The sequence below is a fragment of the Chamaea fasciata genome, unplaced genomic scaffold (assembly GCF_029207755.1).
Source record: "Chamaea fasciata isolate MVZ Bird 193981 ecotype frontalis unplaced genomic scaffold, bChaFas1.0.hap1 SCAF_2, whole genome shotgun sequence".
Classification (NCBI taxonomy): Eukaryota; Metazoa; Chordata; class Aves; order Passeriformes; family Sylviidae; genus Chamaea; species Chamaea fasciata.
In genome coordinates this window covers 50033854-50052842 of record NW_027094087.1, presented here as the reverse complement: position 1 = coordinate 50052842, position 18989 = coordinate 50033854, and the positions used below count along the sequence as shown (strand labels likewise).

The following is an 18989-nucleotide window of genomic DNA, read 5'->3' as shown; positions in this document are numbered from 1 at the left end:
GCTGGGTGTGCTCTCCCTTTCCCATCCTATTAACATATTTCTTGCCCTATCTGCTGGGGAAATGGACTGCAATAAATCACTGCTAATCAATAAATTAACTTTATGTACGTTCTTCATATTGTACTCCAAGGAATCAACACTGTTTTCCATAAATTGGCAAGTCCTGACCTCCACAAAGAGGGTTTGATGTTCCCTCTCTGCTTGTGTGATTCAAACCGGTTCTCTCTTCCTTCTCTAAGATCAACTGGCTTCCTCATTAAGTTGTTTTAGGCCAAGTCACCTTAAGCCTAGAGAAGCAACACAAAAAATGGCTTTTAAGAGACGATGCCTTGCTTGTTCTTATAGGGAGAATATCAGCAATGTGAAGAAAACAAACTGACTGCTAATACTAATGTGGAAAACAGGGAGACACTCGCATCAGGAAAGCTCCAGTACTTATGTGCAGTGATTCAATGTCTCCCTAGCAACCATTTGTACACACAGATATTATTTTTAAAAATATTTAATAAGTGTTGCATGTCTTGAAATTCTATCATGACCTATAAGAACTATCCTTCAGTGTTACATGTCTCTAATAGGTCAGTTGCATTGAATTTTGACAGATGTGTAACTGCAGGTAGTAGGTTCTTTTCTCTCTCTCTCTCTTTTTTTTTTTTTTGAAGCATAAACAATGTTTTGGGATCTGCCCTTCTACATGGTTAGCTTTCTGATTAATTTCTCAATGCTAAGATTGTTTTTATTGTTCCACGTGGTATTTCCTGAAGTGTTGACCATTTATACAAATTAAATTGTACGGTTAGTGGTTTGAAACTGACCAAAAAGTGCTGTGCATCTTTTCTGAAAGGTTCCAGTTGTGTGTGTTTCACTTGCGCTGTAGCTGTGAAGAAGCTCTCAGGAAAGGGATACTTTCTAAGGTGCAGTAATCGCTTTTTTTTCCTACATGTCCGATCTCCCAAAGCAGCTGGGTGTTCCCCCTTTTCTTTTCCTAATGGCTATTGATACTGTAATCAAGAGTCAAAATTCCATTAGTGAGGGCTGACTGCTCTGTGAAACACTTCTTCCCCTCTCCTGGGGAGCTGCAATCAAATTGACACTTTTAAATAGGCTGTGTTGTCTGTAGCCTTTGCTTAATTCAGTTTCTTCAAAGAATCCTTCTCAACACTTGTTCTCTTAGGAATCTAGTGTCTGGAGCATTTTACTTTCTTCTTCCAGCTGCCAATTACTCAAAGCTGATGATGCGGAACCAACAGCTAAAGCAGGAGATGGATTTATTGAACTTTTAAGTCATGCCCCTTGTGAAACTTCTTTACAGTCTTCTCTCCTGAAGGTGCTGGTGAAAAAGAAAGAATGAAAATCTAGGTGAAGACCTTTTGTCCTTGTCTTTGATATTTCCTCTGCATACAAACACCAGAGGTGCTAAAGGTTTATATCCTTACAGGCCTGACCCTTCGGACCAGCATGCATGGAAATTGCAGTCTGGCTAACATCTAGAATAGTTTTAAATGGCAACATTATGGAAGAAGTATCTGTATTTCTGTGAACCTATATGAAATAGTTCTTACTAAAGATATTTCATCTTAGAAGGCCTTGGATGCTCCACCCCCAAGGTGTTCTGTAGCTAAATATGAGCCTCTTGAGGGGAAAAAATTATCTTGGTGTAAATATTTTATTGATGTAATATGGTACAATGAGGAAAGGGCAAAAATGCTTATGTTCAAACAATGCCAAACCTTCAGTGATTCTATTGTTCCTTTTTAAATGATCATTCATACAAATTCAGTTTTGTAATGAAGATCTGATGTGCAGCTAAATGCTACAAGGAATCCATCTGACCTTTAAATGTAGCTGATATTAAAAATCATGTGGAACACTGTCCTTTCAAGAAGGGTAACCAAAAGAGTTCCTAATAAACTAAATGTAAATCTTCTGAGTACACTGCGTATCGACATTTATTTATGAGCCTACCCTTTGAGAAGTGAGTTTTAATTTGAAGACTTGATTTTAAATAAACGTTATTTTATGCAACTGAAGTGAACAATTTCCCTAAGAGGATTGAACCTGAAAATCCAGATTCATATCCCCACAAAAAAAAAAAAAGGGGTTGCTGGTGGATTTTACATCTTAGAGCAAACAAGTGTAGACAAGAATAAATTTTGCTCAAAAATTTAGAAAAGAGACTTCTGCAATTGTTTTATAGAAGTATTTATTCTATTGAGAGCAGTCTTATTCATAGCAGGATTTCTTTTTTTTCCCTTAAAACTTGCTAATTTTGTGAATGTGGTTCTGTGATTGCATTCTGACCTGGCAGTAACTGAGTGAGTAGCTAGTGCTGGAACAATTGGACAGGGACGTGGATAAAAGAGAACCTGCACTGTTTGACCACTCATTACTGTAGCTGAGCTTTTCAATTCTGATGTTACCATATACAGATCTATCTATCTTGTAAATATGCAGTTGCTAAAAGGAAGAGCCTACCTTTATCCAAGACTCAATCCCAGTATTCCCATTTCTAAATGTGGTGACTGTGTATTTTGCCTGCATTCCTTGTGTGCTGTAATATTTGTGGGATTGGGTTGGGTGCCTTGAAAACTTAAAATTTCTGTTCAGGAGTAAATTTTTAATACTTATTTTTCTTTTAATGATTGAACTTTGAGTCTTCTTTCCTTAGGGATATCTTTGGTTCTTACATGTTTTTTGGTACAGGAGGTGCATCACTGAGTTTTGTTCTGGTTTTGTTACCCTGGGCTTAATTTCTGACATGAAGGTCTCTGTGCTGTTAGCATACAGAGAACTCTTGAACCCAAAAGAACTAAAACATCTCCGATGTCTCTGTAGTGGTGTTCAGGAAAGGATCTTGCATTATTTGTGATTTACCTGCTGGCTGCCAGAAGGTGTGGTCTTGCTGGATCCAATATTGGTTTCTTTGAGGTTTTTTATTTTTGTGTTTTTTTGGCGTGTTTGTTTTTCCCCAGACAGAGGATGAATTGGATCAGTTTGATGTTGCAAAATTAGTGGTGTCTTTGGTATGTTCAGTCAGATCACTGAGCTGATCCAACCCATCCAGTGCTACTTCCAGCTCAGCCACAGAGTCAAGCTCAAGGGAGAGTTTGGGAGCACCCAAGCAGGTGCCCCTTACACCTTCAGCTGGACTGGATTCAGGTGCTAATCTAGAGGGTGCTGGGTTTTCTGGCTGATTTATAGTTCCCCTGAAGTTGTGTTGCTGTGGTATTTGCAAAAATATTTGACTGTAGATAATGCTCCAATAGAAAAAGGAACTAATAGCCACTATTTTTCTTTTAAGTATGGTAAATTTGTTGTGATGAGAAGCCTGTAATTGATATTCTTTGTCTTCATTTCCCCACATATTATATATTTAGTCAGTAAATAATACAGGGAGGTTTCTTGTCTATACGTATCCTGGGTTTATGATGCCTAAAGCTTTAAAAAAATCAAATGTTAACAAATTTCCATGACACTTTCATCCACCTTTTTATAAAAAGTAAATTGTAGCCTATATTTTTTGGTAATGTTTCATAGTATTTCCTCTGAAGTATTTGCTCTTTTTTTAGGAGTGGGCTACTTAAGCATGAAGGCTGGGGGAGTACTGTGATAATGTGCTGGAGCTGGGCAGCTGGTGAAATACAAACACTGTTTACTGTGTTTACTGACAGCAGTGATCCCCACTGCAAAGAGCTTTTTCTGATAAGAAAACTGCTGCTTTCAAGGATTTTGATAACAGCATTTCTTGAACAGTTAGCTGAAGAGTGATCTTTAAAAGATCACTTATTTTGTAGTCAGTAGCATCTGCCAAGGGAAGAGATCAATATTTATGCAGCAATATTTATGTATGTCAAAAATGATTAGAATAATATTTAATAATTTGAGAAGGATTTGATTTTGTATTTTCCTGCATTTTTCTTTTTTCCTTCCCTCTCCAATCTGACTTGCTGGACTTTTGCTTTTGTTTCCACAGGGGAAAGTTATGTATGTGGCTCCATAGAACCCTTCAAGAAGCTGGAGTACACAAAGAATGTAAACCCAAACTGGTCAGTGAATGTTAAGACAACTTCTACTTCTCGTTCAGTGCCATCTCTTGCCACTGCTAAAGGAGGTACTCCAGATACAAAAGAGAACAAGGATTTCATTAGGCCCAAACTGGTCACTATCATCAGGAGTGGAGTGAAGCCACGGAAGGCAGTGCGGATTCTGCTCAACAAGAAGACAGCACATTCCTTTGAACAGGTTCTCACTGACATAACCGATGCCATCAAGCTGGATTCAGGGGTGGTTAAACGCTTGTACACACTAGATGGAAAACAGGTAAGAGTTTTCATGATGACCATTCACAGCATGAAGCAAAACATAATTTTCTAAAAGGAAAGGAACAAAACATTAGTAGAAAAGAGTTCTGTTTGCTCTAGAACATACAGCCAGACCTTCTACTGCTTCTTGTGTGCTTGAGATCTGTGAGCAGCTCAGGAACATCATGAAGTGTTGATGGAACTCCATGGTTTTGCCATTTATGATAAATAATAGCTCTAAATCTGTTCGGGTGAAAGTGTGATGAGGTTTTGGCTCTGCACGCCGGAAGCGTAGGATGAAGGATGTCACTTAAGAGAAGCTCATTCTGTTAACTTGTTTCAGCTTTTTCTTGCAGCAGTTATATGAGTCATTGTACTTGGCTTTCCATACAATGTAAGAACAAACAGTGAGGACACATTTCACCATGATAAATGCAGACCTACTGCTCTCCAGAGTGACTAAATGGTGAATCTTATTGCACCTAAAATGGACAATGAAGAAGGTGCAAGCTTAGAAAATGAATGAGCTTTTTTCCCTATTGCAGGAATACAGGTAGGATTATGTGTGGTGCTCGCATTTATTGAGGAGTCTCTTGTAGGTTACATGTTATTTCTTCTGTGAAATACCTTCAAGCAGTGTCTCTTTTTTGCTGACTTATTAAATTGCAGCAGAATGAGATTTTTGAGAGGCTTCTTATTGAACTTGGGGATAGAGGGACACAAAAAAATACTACAGATTAATCCTACTTCTTTTTTGTCTTCCACTTTATTTATAATTTTTCTATGGACATCTATTAATTATAGCAAAATGGGAGAAGTTCTTAACCTGCTGAAGGGCAAGGCTAATTTCAGCGTGACCTGAATTGATTTAGAGCAATGGTGACTCTAGAGAAATAAGGCAGATATTTGCATTTACAGATGTAACTTATTAAACTGAAGAAGTCTCCCTGAGAAGCTAGAAGCTGCTAGAGACCATGATATTTCTGCTGTAATGTAGCTGTGTTTTTGCAGATTCTTGGTTCAATGATTCACAGGTATGCAGCAAACAGTGTTGGTATTGTGAGATGCTGCCAAATCTGCCTGATACAGGTAAATAAATGCTCAGCATGGTCTAGTGATGTCCTAACATATCTGCAGTTACTGGGGCTGATGTGCAGGCTCTGGAAACAGCTACAGCAATACTCTCTGATCTCAGAGAGGGCTGTTTAAGGGACAAGCTGCTTATTTAGAACATTGGTTCAAATCAGGGCCAAATCTGGCTTGACCAGATATCCCTTCCATCTGCTGTTTTGTATCAGTAACCTCTGACACCAGTTACACACAGTAGTGCAGTTGTTGGTGACTGTGTACGTGCCTGTAATGATCTCCTTACTGTGACTTTATTGGGAACTTTGACCTGGAGGAAAATGTGGATGTGAAATTCTTTTTGTCTGCAGCAAAGGTGAAGCGTGTGTCGGGGGAAATTGTCAACTCCTGTTCTTCCTTACCTTGTCTCATCTTCCAGGGAGCACTTAGACTAGTAAACTTGAGGAAGGAGTTGAGATTTTAAAGCTGCAGAGGTCAGTGATGGTCTCTGCTATGACATTGACGGAAGATCTTGAATGATTATTCCGATTCCTGCAAACCCTCTCAGAAAAAAAGGAATGCATATGCTTTGTATTTTATATGTAAATAAACTGGTGGTTTAGCTCTGAAGAAGTGCTGCCTGAAGGGATGCCAAAGTTGCCTCCTGGATAGTGTGCTCGTTTTTATCTTTTTGTATTGAAAACTCCCCTTTAATGATTGTGCTTAGAACAAACCAAAAAGAAACACTTTACACCTCTTTTGGAACTCTAATTCCTGAAATTACCTAGTATTATCCTACTACTGGGACAAAAGGGATGACGAGATTTTTTTGGCCCTTATGTTGGCATAGTTCAGTTGAATCCTTTGTCAACTCATGAGCTTTGACTGGAGCTTAAATCAGTGGTATTTTTGTTACCTACCTTGTAGCCTGAAACCCTCGTGTCCAGAAGCTCTCCCAAGAGACTGCCATCTCCACACTCATTCCCCTTTTGGATGTACATGTGGAATTGTTTAGCTCACTGTCAAACCCTCCTGGTGAGGTCAGGGTTTAGAGGAAGGGGTTGTGTGTGTCCTGCAGGTGTAACAGAGACTTTGCTGTCTGCATGTTCAGAGCAGCTTTGCTGGCAGGAAGGGAAATGAATGACTCCGTGCTCAGCAGGAGCAGCCTGTTGCTCAGCCCTGAGTGTGGAAGTCATTGATTTCCTGTGCTGCTAGGCAATTGCTGCTCTGTTTTTCTTTGCCAAAAGCCTGATCTCCCAGATGGTGCTGGGGACACAATGATAGATTTTTTTTTTTATTGCTAAATTCAAGCTGTGAATTATTACTGGGAGGAAATCCATGGTAAATCCGAAATTTTTCCAGTACTATTTGTAGTTGGGAACTTCTACTATGACTCCTGCTGGAGCTCTGAAGATTCTGGAAAAGCCTGTGTTGAGGGGCTAAATCTAACAAATCTGTGACTAAATCTTTCATCACTAACTTAAAAAGCAAGAAAATCATAAAGCTCTGAGTCAAGAAAAGTAATTTACTGTCAGGATAAGAGAATAAAGCTCTCCTGGCATCATTCTTTGGGAATATAACTTGGAGACAGGCTGTTCTGCACTGTCCTCTCTTCTACGTTATTTTATGAGGCCAACACTGGAATTGCCCTTCCATGGCAATAATGGGTCCCCTGTGTTGTTAGTGCAGGTGGACAGTGTGGTATGTATGTTTTTGTTGGATACTATCATTAGATGCCTCAGGCTAAGAAAAAGAAAGTAGCAGGAGTCAGAGACTTAACTGGGCATCCAAGTTAGGTGGTTATCCCATACTGACACTGCACATGGAAAAATAATACTCTTAAATACTTAAGTACTCGTCCTCTAATAGCCTTGTTGGTTGTGATGTTTTGATCTGTACCTCTAAAAGATGTTAATAAACATATTATTTTGTTCCGTTAAAAGGAATTTAAATGATGGCCTTTAAAATGTGATGACAATGCAAAGAGCTTGTATTGATGAAAGAGCTAGTACTTAGACAATCAGACCCTGAGCAAAGTTTAATTGCTGGGAAGAAAGCTCTCCTTTGACATCCAGTTGATTCCCCATCCTAAAATTTCCTTCCTGGTTTTGGAAAATTTAGTAACGTTTGGTGCACATGATGCTTTGTGAGTGTTTCTTGGAACTCCAGGACTTGATTAAGTAGGTGTATTGTATTAGCCATTTCAACTCTTTAATGCTGGAATAGCAGAAGAAAGGAGCTGGGGGGAAAACTAAACAAAATAAAGGAAGCAAACTAAACTCACAAGAAAGCAATCCTTAAAAAAACCAAACCCCAAAAAATTTAACTAATCTCCCTCATTAGGTCATTGGCAGTTCAGGGGCTTAAACTTCGTGTCTTCCAGTATTGGGTGGGTATTGACTTAGGATTTCATGCATAACTTTAATTTTATTAAAAAAAAAAAAAAAAAGAAAGGTGTTTCTCCTTACTACAAGCAGAGTAGCTAATGGCTTATTTTGCCTTTCCATGTAGCCCATCAGAATGTGTATTTTGACTTCAGGGTCTCAGAAGGCTTTGAATATAATTTCATTTTTGCTAAAAAGCGCACCATTTACAACTGCAATCTGATCATAAAGCACATCAGTGGCCTGCATTTAGCATACTTTTGCATTTTAATTATTAATGACTCCTCAGAGCTGGATAGGTTTCACACCATGTGTGGAATAGTTTATGTATAGTTTTATAGAGATACTTAATTTCTATTGGTACAAGGGTCTTTGTACTCTAGAGAAAGAGATAGAATTACTTCCCTGTACCACAATGATGCATTTGAAGGTGGTGGGACTCTCAGAAGTGTTTAACAGTCTTATGAGCACAGGCCAAATTCAAAAGCTTTCCAGGGGGAGATCTTGAGGCATTTTCCTTGCCAACTTTGCTATGTAAGGAAAATAAAAATAGAATGAGTAGGTGTAATGGCTGCCTGTAGGAATACAGATAATGAGGGCATGCTCTTACTATGAACACTACTCAATTTTTTAGGTTAACCTGATGTTTAAGTTCATGAAGAGATATTGTCAGCATTGTCCCTTAATATTATCACATGTACAGAGAAGAAACACTTTCTCATGACTGAAATGTGTCTTGCTTTATTGTAGCCGCACTGTTCCAGTTTGATTTCTAACCTTTCCTTAACAGAAGGTGGCATTTTTAGTTTGATATGCATTAAAAAATGGCCTTCTAAAAGGCAGTATGTGGACACAATGCAGACATTGAGGACACAAGCTGTGTGTAGAGATAGAGCCCAGTTGTTTGTTGCAAGCTATTTTCTGGTTTCTGTTTGCTCGGTGCACTTCTAGAACAACACCAATGACTGAAATGGGAGAAGACTAATCAAGGTCACATTTAACAGAAATATTGTGAAACAGTGCCATTTTTAGAAGTATTATGATGTGTATATCTGTGCAGGATATTTACAGTTCGCATGTTTTGACAAAGACTAAAGGTTGGCCTACTGTGCTTTGTTACCTTGTACATCCTGTTTGTTTTTGACAGGACAAACATCTGATTTATAATAGGGCCTACTTATTTGAACAGATAGTTTGCTTAGCTTAACAAGATGCAATCATGCAAATTATTTTTCAGTTTATGTATTATGTTGTTGGTTTGACTGCAGACAGATAAATGGTCAGTGCCAGAGATACCAGAATAAAAGTCACTATCTGTTGGTTTTTGGGGTTTTTTTCCCTCTTAAATATTTTATCACAAATCAAATTACCTTTGCAGGTATGAAATACAGCCACAGTTACCTAAAGACATATACCTTAGAGAAAGTACAGTGTGAGGTATAGGATGTCCCTCAATAATCTTGTTTTAAGATACCTATTAAAGAATTGTGGCTGCAATGAAAGGGAACATCACAGTGCTGGAAAGCTTGAAGCTTCTTCATTGAGTGTAATGTGCTTTTTTTAGTGGAAACCCACTATGTTATGTGCATATGATGTTATGATGCAAAAAAAACCCCCTCCCTCTCCTGTGGACTTCTCTTTCTAAAGACATGTGATATCATAGTTTTTAAAAGGAAATATTACTGTTCTAAAAAAATACTCTCATAAGGAAGCAAAAGGAATTGTTTGCACCTACACCTAAAGTGAGCCTGTGGGTTTTTTTATGGTCTTGTTCTTAACAAGTGAAAAACATTTGGTAATAATGTCTGTATTGTACAGTAAATTCTTGGCCAAAGGTACTGTTTCGTAGGATATATTAAACATCTCTAATATTTTTCTCTAGACCTGGATTGTCCTTGGTACAGAAACACCTACATAAATGAAGGTAGGTATCATTCACAGAATAACATTCTCACCTCAGCATTTGAGTGGTGTATAATGCACAACAATGTAGACCAAAGGAATGTTAACTAAAATAAAACTTATGTGCAGCAAATGACTCGTTTTGTGTGTGCCTGGAGTTTTGATTCACATCGGCATTTGTAATCAATTCCACTCTTAATATAGAGGGTGCGTTTAATTTTAAGGGTGACTGGTTGTGCATGTTCTTTTGATTTGTGAAGTTGTAGCTACGATCCACTCAAAATAGCACTTATTGTCCACATTTTTCAAAAACAGGGAAAAAGTTGACTGCATCTTATCCTCTGGATCTCAGCACAGTAACTTTATCTTCTCCCTTTTGTTGAAGGCTTTGGAGCTTCCTGCCAGCCACAGGCACATGGGTGATGTTGATTGACCAGAGAACTGTGGTGAATTCTCTGTGAGGTGTAGCTGTGCAGATCATGACTAATTGTGAGAAAACATTAAGTGAAATGGCTTCTGCAGCTCACAGAAGCATTTTAACAGGGAAGCAAGCAATGGCTCTTGCGGTGGTACTTTGATATTGGACTAGAAACCCATTGTGCTTACACTGCATGAGCTGTTCTTTCCTAAAGGGCTTCTAATGTGGGTCCTAGAAGGCCATATCTGTCAGAATATACCTGTGCTGCTTATTTTAGACATGGTTTTTCGGCCCTGTCTGGACAATGCTGACAGACCACCATGTTATGTAGCTATGAGAGACATTAAAAAAAACCCCAAAGAGCACCTTTCCACCTTGTAATGCACCTCACTTACCCTTGTTCTAGCCTGCAGTACATTTAATCAAAATATTTTTTTTTTCCCCTCTGGAAGATGTATAATTTCTGGCTTTGGTGTTTTGAAACTTATTTTGGGGAAGGATTAAAAAGATTACCTTTTACCTCAACACTGAGGAAAAGGCCCCTTCTTGAAGACATAGTAGTCTGAAAAACAAGCAAAAAAATTCAATGAATGAAAATTGTGTGTTTCAGCAAGTTGTGGTGGGCTCTGGGAAATTCTTCAGTTACTATTGAGAAAAGTGGATTTCCACTACAAATTAGACTGTACCTTGAGAAAAGCATAAAAAACTGGCTTAAAATCATTTGTGCTAGGGTAGAAAATTTGCTGGCGATTGGTATTATCCAGGTGTTAGAGGTAAGGTCCTTGAACTCTTGTGCTTCTGGATAGGCTGTTTCATTGTTGTGTTATGACATTGACTAACAATTTTAATTGTTACTCAGATAAAGTTCTCTGTGTAGGAGTGAACAGAAGCCCATTCCTGTCTGAAAGCAGTGTGTTTATTCATTTGTCTGGAGTCAGTTCTTATTAAGCTGAGACTGACAACTGTGTTGCTCTGTCTCCAAAAGCTTCTCACAATAGGAGTTTCCATGGTTGCCAACTGGAATCCCACAGGAACCGTAGACTGACTTTGAAAATTGAGAAGACGCCATCTTCTGCATCCTTTGGAGACGCTTGTGTGCTGTGCAAAGCAAGAGCAGTTATTAGTTAAATGAGACTGAAAACTTGCATACCTGCTTCAGAATGTGTTAAATATCACATAAGTTGATCTTACTATCTTTATTTAAAGATAACCAGATACTCATTAGAGTTTATGTACTGTCAGAAGCCTTTCTTAAGGAAAAGTAATTTCTAACTCTTCAAGGTGGAGTTTTGTATTGTGTGAGGAGCTGTTTCTTAGTGGAAAGGAGATGGTGTGGTCATTCAGAACTATCCATTTCTAGAATAAGGATCCTTTTCTTCTACATCTGGACTTTATTGTTTAAATATGCAATGTAACCAAGAACAGCTTATTATCCAGTTAAGGTCTGATTTGTGTTTTACTGTCTATTGGAGAAGGAAAAGAAAAGCAAATGGAAACATCCTCAACTTGATGATGATCTTGTTATGGAGAGTTTGTGGGGGTTTTTTTCTTAATTGTTTCATGGAAGAGAGTTTGGAAAAGTGCTTGCAGATTTCTCTGATGATGCTGTACAACTCTTGTGGAGATAGGCATGAGGTTACCAGTGGTCATGGAGAAGAGTTTCCATTGCTCAGTAAAACACAATCCTTGGGACCAAATAAGTTCTTTGTGGACAGCTGAAACCTTTAACCTTTTTGTGCTTTCAAACAGTAGCCATCCTAAACTTCCTCTGTTCTGCTCCCCCTGCCTTATGACTTTGTCTGAACCAAACAAGATCGATGGTTTGAAGATTTTTACAGTGTATTGTCAAACTGTTGTGTTCACTGGGATTTTATTTGTACTCTCTGAAGCTCCTCCTGTTAGTAATGCTTTTTTTGGTTGGCAAAGTGTGTGTTTCCTTTCTCTTAAGTGGTATGATGTAATAATCCTTTAAAAAAGCATAATGGATATTGGATTTACTGGGTTGTTTCTGTTCCTTCTAAAATTAGTTGCAAGAGGACTAAGAATTTCTAGCCATTTAGGAGAATCTTAAGCATCATGTAAGGAAAAAAACCAACATTTTCCTCTCACAATTTTTTGGAACATGTTTCCTTCCTGAGAAATTAAATTATACTGTTCATAGGAAAAATTCTTAATTCTGCCTTGGTGCTTATGAGAACTTAAATATTTCCTTTTTAATGTAAGTATTTTGTATAATTATGTCTTTGGATGTTGACCCTTGAATACCTACAAAATCACTTGGAAAACCTTGGCAGTACCTTTTGAAAAAAGTTGAGTTAATGAACTAAAGGATAATAACTAAATCAAACTCAAGTTTGAACAGCTACCTGAGATTTAGTGCAAGTATGTCCTTGATTACTCGTTTCTTTCCACTTAGTTTCCTATTCAACAGTTTTTGCCAAGCTCTTGTGTAGAAGAAAAAGCTTATGTGAGTGATGAATACTGAGAGGACAAACTACATAAATATTGTGTCATTAGCTGTGTTCTTCTCAGAAAACTAATCCTTGCATTTATAGGAGCCAAGGTCTTTCAAACCTTTCAAAAGGCAATTGATAGGGCAAAATAAGTAAAAAATCACTGACAGTTCAGGAAATGGTAGTGACAGCCCAGTTTTGTACCTTGCTTTTCTAATTAAGTTTTTATGAACCAGATTCTTTTCTGAAACTGCAGTAAACTGTGAAACATTTTGTGTTCAATACTTTGAAGCTTCTAAAGCCATACACTTTGCTGTTGCTTGTAGTGAGTGGCAAGAAACACAAGTATTTTTAAATATTCAACCTAGTTAGTCTGGAATTGTCTCTTGTGATTCTTCTTCTGTAGAAAGCAAGTCTAGGGCAATGACATACTTTTCAGGTGCTCGTCGAGTTATTCAAGATGAATTCAGGTCTCTACCTCTAGAAGGATTCTTTCCTGTGTTGGAGATGCAATTCAGTTTCTTAGATGTGAATTTTGGGACTGAAACTGAGAGGATCTTCAGGGACAACAGTATTATGTAATATTAAATCAGTGATGTACCATGTGTTCTGCCTCTTTGCCCCTCCATTTCTCTTTAAGCTTGAAACTAATTTGTTCAATCCTGGAGGAAGTATTGACTTAATCTCTTCTGAATCTGTGTCCCAGTACTGTGTGCCAGTTCAGGGGGCCAGACTGTCCAGACTTAATCAGATTTAGAAACTAATACAATTACCAGTAGGTGAAAATATTTCCATTGTACTGAATGAAGGCAGTAGTGCTTTGAGAATGGCTTGTATTTTCGTATATGAGTCAAACTGTTTTGACTGCTTTCCTAAAGTCACTGGTTAATGGTATACAAGGTGTGTATCACATTTTATCTTACATTTTAATAAGTACTTTCTCATATGTTTTACCCCAAGAAACTCCTGACATAGATCAGACTACCTGCTACAAGCAGGTGATTTTGGTTGGCAAAGCTGCTGGGGAGGGAATGAAGCTTCTTCCATAGGACTGAATCCTTGAAGTCACACACCAAAGAGTAAAGAAGTCTTTGGGGACTTGAGGACAGGACATTGTACTTTGCACATAGATAAAAATGAGCACAAATTGGTCTGAAATTATCAGAGATAAGTGAGTCTAACTAGAGAAAGCAAGGCAGAAGACAATAGTATGCTCCCACTGGAAGCAGCAAAGCTTTATATAGGGTTTTGAATTCAGCTGGATGATACTGAAAATAAAACTCATGTTAAGTAGTTAAGGCTGATTGCCTCTCCCAGATCAGTTGTTCTAGTGGATTTGGTTTTCCATTAAATGTTGAATCTCAGAAACTTCTTTTAAATAAAACGCCTCTGAGCTTTAATAGCTTAAAATTGTAAGAGACATTTACTCATCAAGTGAATAGAGAATGAAATCTCAGTTTGAACTGCTTTTAATTATCTTTTTGGTTTGGTATAAGCAATGATTTTTTCAAAGCTGCCAGGCAAGAGGGGACAACTGGGAGCATCTTGTCGAATAGCCTGGGTAAAATGGCTTTGATTAAAAGGAAGGGAAGGCAGGCATTGCCTAAAATGGATATGCTGAATTTTAAAATAGGATAGTGTTTGCTGTTTAAAATACCTTCACCTGCCTTCCCCTGCAGACAGGTTTTATGTCGGTTTTACATTAATTTGAATTGCAAACTGCAGTTGCTGCTATATGCCATGCATCCAGAAGCCAAACCTTAGCTCTTCCCTTATTCTAGTTGTCCTTGAAATATCCTGCTGTCTCATGTTCCCTTTCTTGATTTCTTATTCATCTGTGAATCGTTTGTCTGTTTCTGAAGGTTTTCCTGGAGTCTCCTTAATTTTCTTTGAGTTTTTAACTTTTCTTGTCTTTCAGATTTCTTTTTTTGGTTTCTAGTCCCAACTCCTGTCTTTAAAATCTAGCAAATTCTGAAAAAATGGTGCTTTCTGTGGAGTTTTTGTGTGTGAAATGGCTTCCTGAGCACATCTCAGTTCTGTGGTTCAGCTCTTTTGTTCTGTTAGTATGTCTTGTATGCTTATAACTAAGATTTCTTTAGCCTTCTGCTGTTCCCCATGTATGAAATCTGTGTTTGCATTTACGCCCACACAAAATCTGAGTTAAAGCTAATGTAGCTTATGGAGTGTTTAGGTGTCATGCTTGCATGCTCCTTGGTGAGGAAATAACTTTGAGAGGGAGGTGAGTGTGTTGTGGGAATGGTCCTGGCACACTGTGCACTGATAATGAGAAACCCTGTGTTCACACGAGAATTAACTCATGCATGCTATAATTCTGTCTCACTGTTAGAATAAAAAAGTTAAAAATATAGAAATTCCCAATAGTGAAGAAGTCCATATATGGCCCTGTTGACTCTGATACAGAATAGTTTTTTGTTATTTTTTTTCCCATCCACTTTTTACTATAGCTACATAAGCATGTTAAGGGGTCAGTGACCCTGTGTGGGTAGGATGGTGCTAGCAGGGTTTATTATCTCCTGTCATCTGAGTAGCCCATATTGTAGACTGAAATGCTTTTGTACTTCTTTTATTCTTGCTATGTAAAAGTACTTCCTGAGGTCCAGCACCTTCAGTATTCTGTATATTTGGGAAAAAGAAGGCTGCCTATAAGTACAAGAGAAAAAGGAATGATATTTGGATGTTTCAGTTTCTAAACCAGAACACATCTGTTCTGGGGCAGATTGAGGAGTATTGTGAATACTCTGGAGTAATCTGTTTAAATAGAGTGTGATCTTGATGAATTAGGAACATGAACTGCAATCAGTGTAAAATTTAATAAAGCAAATATGAAGCAGTTAATGTAGGAAAGAATAATCAAGTGGCCTGTTGGAACCAGAGGAACAGAAACCAGATGAGAGAGCAGTAAGTACAACGTGAAGGTTTTTAACACAAGGGTGTTGAACATTGCATTGCTATGAGATGGTGGGAGAGCATGCATGTAGAAGTGTTTATTGTTTTTGCAGTTGATTAGCATACTTGTGAATGCAGTTGTTCACATCTGCTTTTTTTCCATGGGATAGGCAAACTAAAAATTCTGTACCTTATGTAAAGAAAGTTGGACTAATATTTACATTGATTGGCTGTCAGTAGCATGAGCAAAGGTTGAGAGAGACATAATATCTTAAGGGATGAAATAGGAAGAACAGGGCTATTCTAACTGGCTAAGGACCAGGAACATTAATACTTTGTTGTTGTTGTTGAACTTAGCAGCAAATAAACTTGAGATGAACATTGGATATCTGTATTCCGGACATGCCAAGTAACTAGGTAAAGTCTCTCTGGGGCTCTATTTCTGTAATGGAGGGCAGAAATGAAATAAAACCTTTATGATCATGTATAGGTATTCCAGCAGTCAATGTGTGATATTTTAAGATAAAGTATTTGTCAGAATTAATACATTTACACAAGAACTTTTGTTCTTGATAAAAACTGATTCAGTTGAATTTCTTTTTAATCAGACAATTTAATGAAGACATTAGCAAGAAATAATGCTATGAAGCTAAAAGCAGTTTGAAAACGTTTACCAAATTTTAAATGTGGGACCAAAAGAGCAAATTGGTTAAGATTTATAGGAGTTGTTATAGATTAATGGTATTCGTAGGAATGTCATCTTGCTAAAGATGCTTTCAAACAAAATTATATTGCAGCTTGATTTAAATCCCATTTAAGCAGCAGTATTGAAATGAGGTGACCTGGTATAGAGCCTGCTGTGCTTCATCCTTTGGTTGTTTGTGGGGGGAGGTGATGGGAATGAAAATATGAGACTTTCCTTTCTCTGGCAAATCTTCAATGGCACTGTAGGAGGAGTAGCTTTTAAATGTGGCATCCCTGTAAAAAACTAACCTTTCCATCTGCAGATGGAGGAGGGCTGTCCTAGAAAAGAAAACTGAGCTCTGGTTTCTCTGCTGCTGAGTCCAACTGAATGCCAGTCATTTTTCACAGCATTCAGTAGGAACTGTTCTCTTAAATGTTACAGGAGGAGGAGGAGGAAAGGAACAACTGAATGTTACTTTGTACCTCTGTAGGAAGGGGGAAGCTTTAACTTTGCCTGCTTCACTTAGAGGCAAGTAATCAGAAGGAAGTAATCACTGAAATTAGAGGCGAGTGCTCTAAAAAATATGACTGATACTTGAGGCTCTTCACCACTGCTCCTGCTCTTCCCCTGGCTGGGAGAGGCTCTCCCTTGGCTTCAGTTTCAAGCTGCGGCATCTTCTTCTGCTGCAACATTGAAGCAGAAACATTATGATTATTATGTAGTCCTCATGCTTACCCATTCTTTTTCTTTTATTTTTTTTAAAGCAGTCTGTCATGACTTCTGAAATCCTGAAGTGACAGGCAACTTTACAGCTCCAAATTTGCTCCCCTAGAATAACCTGGGTAGAGTGTGTGGGAAGGTTTTATATCCCAAATCAATGGTAGTCTGTCTGTGCAGTGTTTCTGTTCTTTGGGAACAAAGCCTTACTAAAAATGTGTACCAACTTTCCTTAGCTTTATTCTGTATTATTTTCGATCACTACCTGGAAACCAGCCTTTTAACTTAGTACCAAAAAACCTCCAAGATAAGGAAGTGTATCAAGTAGTTTTCAGCTTGTCAAATAGATCTGGAACAGTTTTCCAAGTTGCAGTGGGTATGTGCTGCATTAGACAGAACAAAGATTTCACTTCTCCACCTTTGCAGTCCTAACCAATGTTAGGCAGAAAATGATGGATAACAGATAAATGGGATGCTTATGCAGAATAAGACCAAGACAATTTACCTTCATCAAGGTGTACATGATGCCTTTCTATATCAGTATTTAATTGCAGTCACTTAGAAATAGGGATGCAGAGAAAGGTATGCAAATTACTAAATAGTGGACATGAAGTTGAGCATGAGACTACATGATTGCCCGCTGTGAGGAGAGATAATAGACAGAAATTGAGAGGACAGTATAAAGTTGTCGTGGATGATGCTAAGAGACTGCAGGAACGAAGCTAAATGCAGCACAGAGGAACAGTAGGGAGAGAAAAGATTCTAGAAAGCAGCACAGAAGAGACATGAAAAGATGCCTTTTACACAGGAATTTCTGTTAAATGTAGGTTAGTGAAATGAACCAGTTTACAATTCATGGAACTCACAGGAGTAGAAGACTTGTTGGTAGTCCCTGCAGGGGGAGAAACAGCTGTCTCCTGGCGAATCCCAAGTAATGCATCCCACAGAAGGAAGAGAGGAAGTAATCTAGACCCTAGAAGGGTAGATGCTCCTTTGTTTCCAAAAATATAAGTAATTTAGAGAGTGGTCTGCCATCAACATAAGCTGTGATATATCCAAGTATTTATGACACATCACAAGTGACTTCGATGGAGCTGTAGCTGAAGCTAAGTGAGGGCTTTCTGAATAAAAAAAATTGGCAGACAAAAGGCTTGGTAGCCTAGCTTTGTTTTGTCTTGTTACTGGAGCCATAATTTGAGTTCTTCTTCCCTTTAGGCAGCTATGTTCTGCATTACTTCAAAATATTCTGTAGGCTTCATGTTATCAGCCTTTCTTTCTCAGAAAAGATGTAAGTGCTATGAATGATTCCATTCTGAGTCAACTGGCTAATGCTGACAAGTGTCAGGTATTGTGACACATCCTGCAATAGAATAGTCAACTAAATTAGCCAGGCTTTTTTGGTATTACTCTCATTCATAAAATTTTTGTGAAAATTTCTTCACATATCATTCACTTGTTTCTAAATTGTCATATAGAGGAGAAGCAAAACCTTCAGCTACTTACCAACACAGCAAAAACAGCTGAGCAAACTGTTGTCTTCCTAATTTTCTCCCTTCTTAGAGGAAAGATAACCTTTTCTCCCTTCCTGTAGGGAAGATGTTATCCTATAAGGGGCAGGGAAGCAAAGAGAAGGTTGGCTTGGGGTTTTTCTTTCCTTCCCCCAGTAAATGTAAAGTTATTTACTGAACAGCAATACAATTGTTCTACACTAAAAAGATATTAAAAAAAAATATATGGGCCTTGCATAGTTCAGGTTTCTTTTTTTTTTTTTTTTTTTTTTTTTTTTTTTTTTTTTTTTTTTGAGATGCCTGTGTTATTCTCTGCTAGTCATTAGTGTGCCCATAGGAAGGGCAGGTTGGGGCTCTTTTGTGTACTTATGTAGACATACACTCATAATCCCAAATGCACATCGGTTCTCTTGAGAACAAATAGGGAGGCAGATTTGTTTGTTTGTTTCTTCCAGTTGGTGTTGTCTGTGGAATAAACCCCTGTGCTATCCCAGTTACTTGTTTCATGTGGATTTTCAATCTCCATCTTCTCCCTGTGTCTTGTTATGATGGCTCAGTTTTCCCTCCGATTTGTGAAGTTTGGGAACTAGTACTGAGCAAAGCCCATCTGCACTAGTCCTTTAACTATAACAGATGGCTTTATAAGGAA

At 38.1% G+C, this 18989-nt stretch overlaps 1 protein-coding gene across 4 annotated transcripts in view; it reads left to right on the top strand.

The window, feature by feature from the left end:
- DCLK1 (doublecortin like kinase 1) overlaps positions 1-18989 on the top strand; it is a 229875-nt gene that overhangs the window by 9029 nt on the left and 201857 nt on the right. For all 4 annotated transcript variants that reach the window (XM_066176006.1, XM_066176007.1, XM_066176008.1 and 1 more), the window contains exon 3: positions 3974-4320. In XM_066176006.1, coding sequence (XP_066032103.1) covers positions 3974-4320 — 347 coding nt within the window. The remainder of the gene's footprint in view (positions 1-3973; positions 4321-18989) is intronic.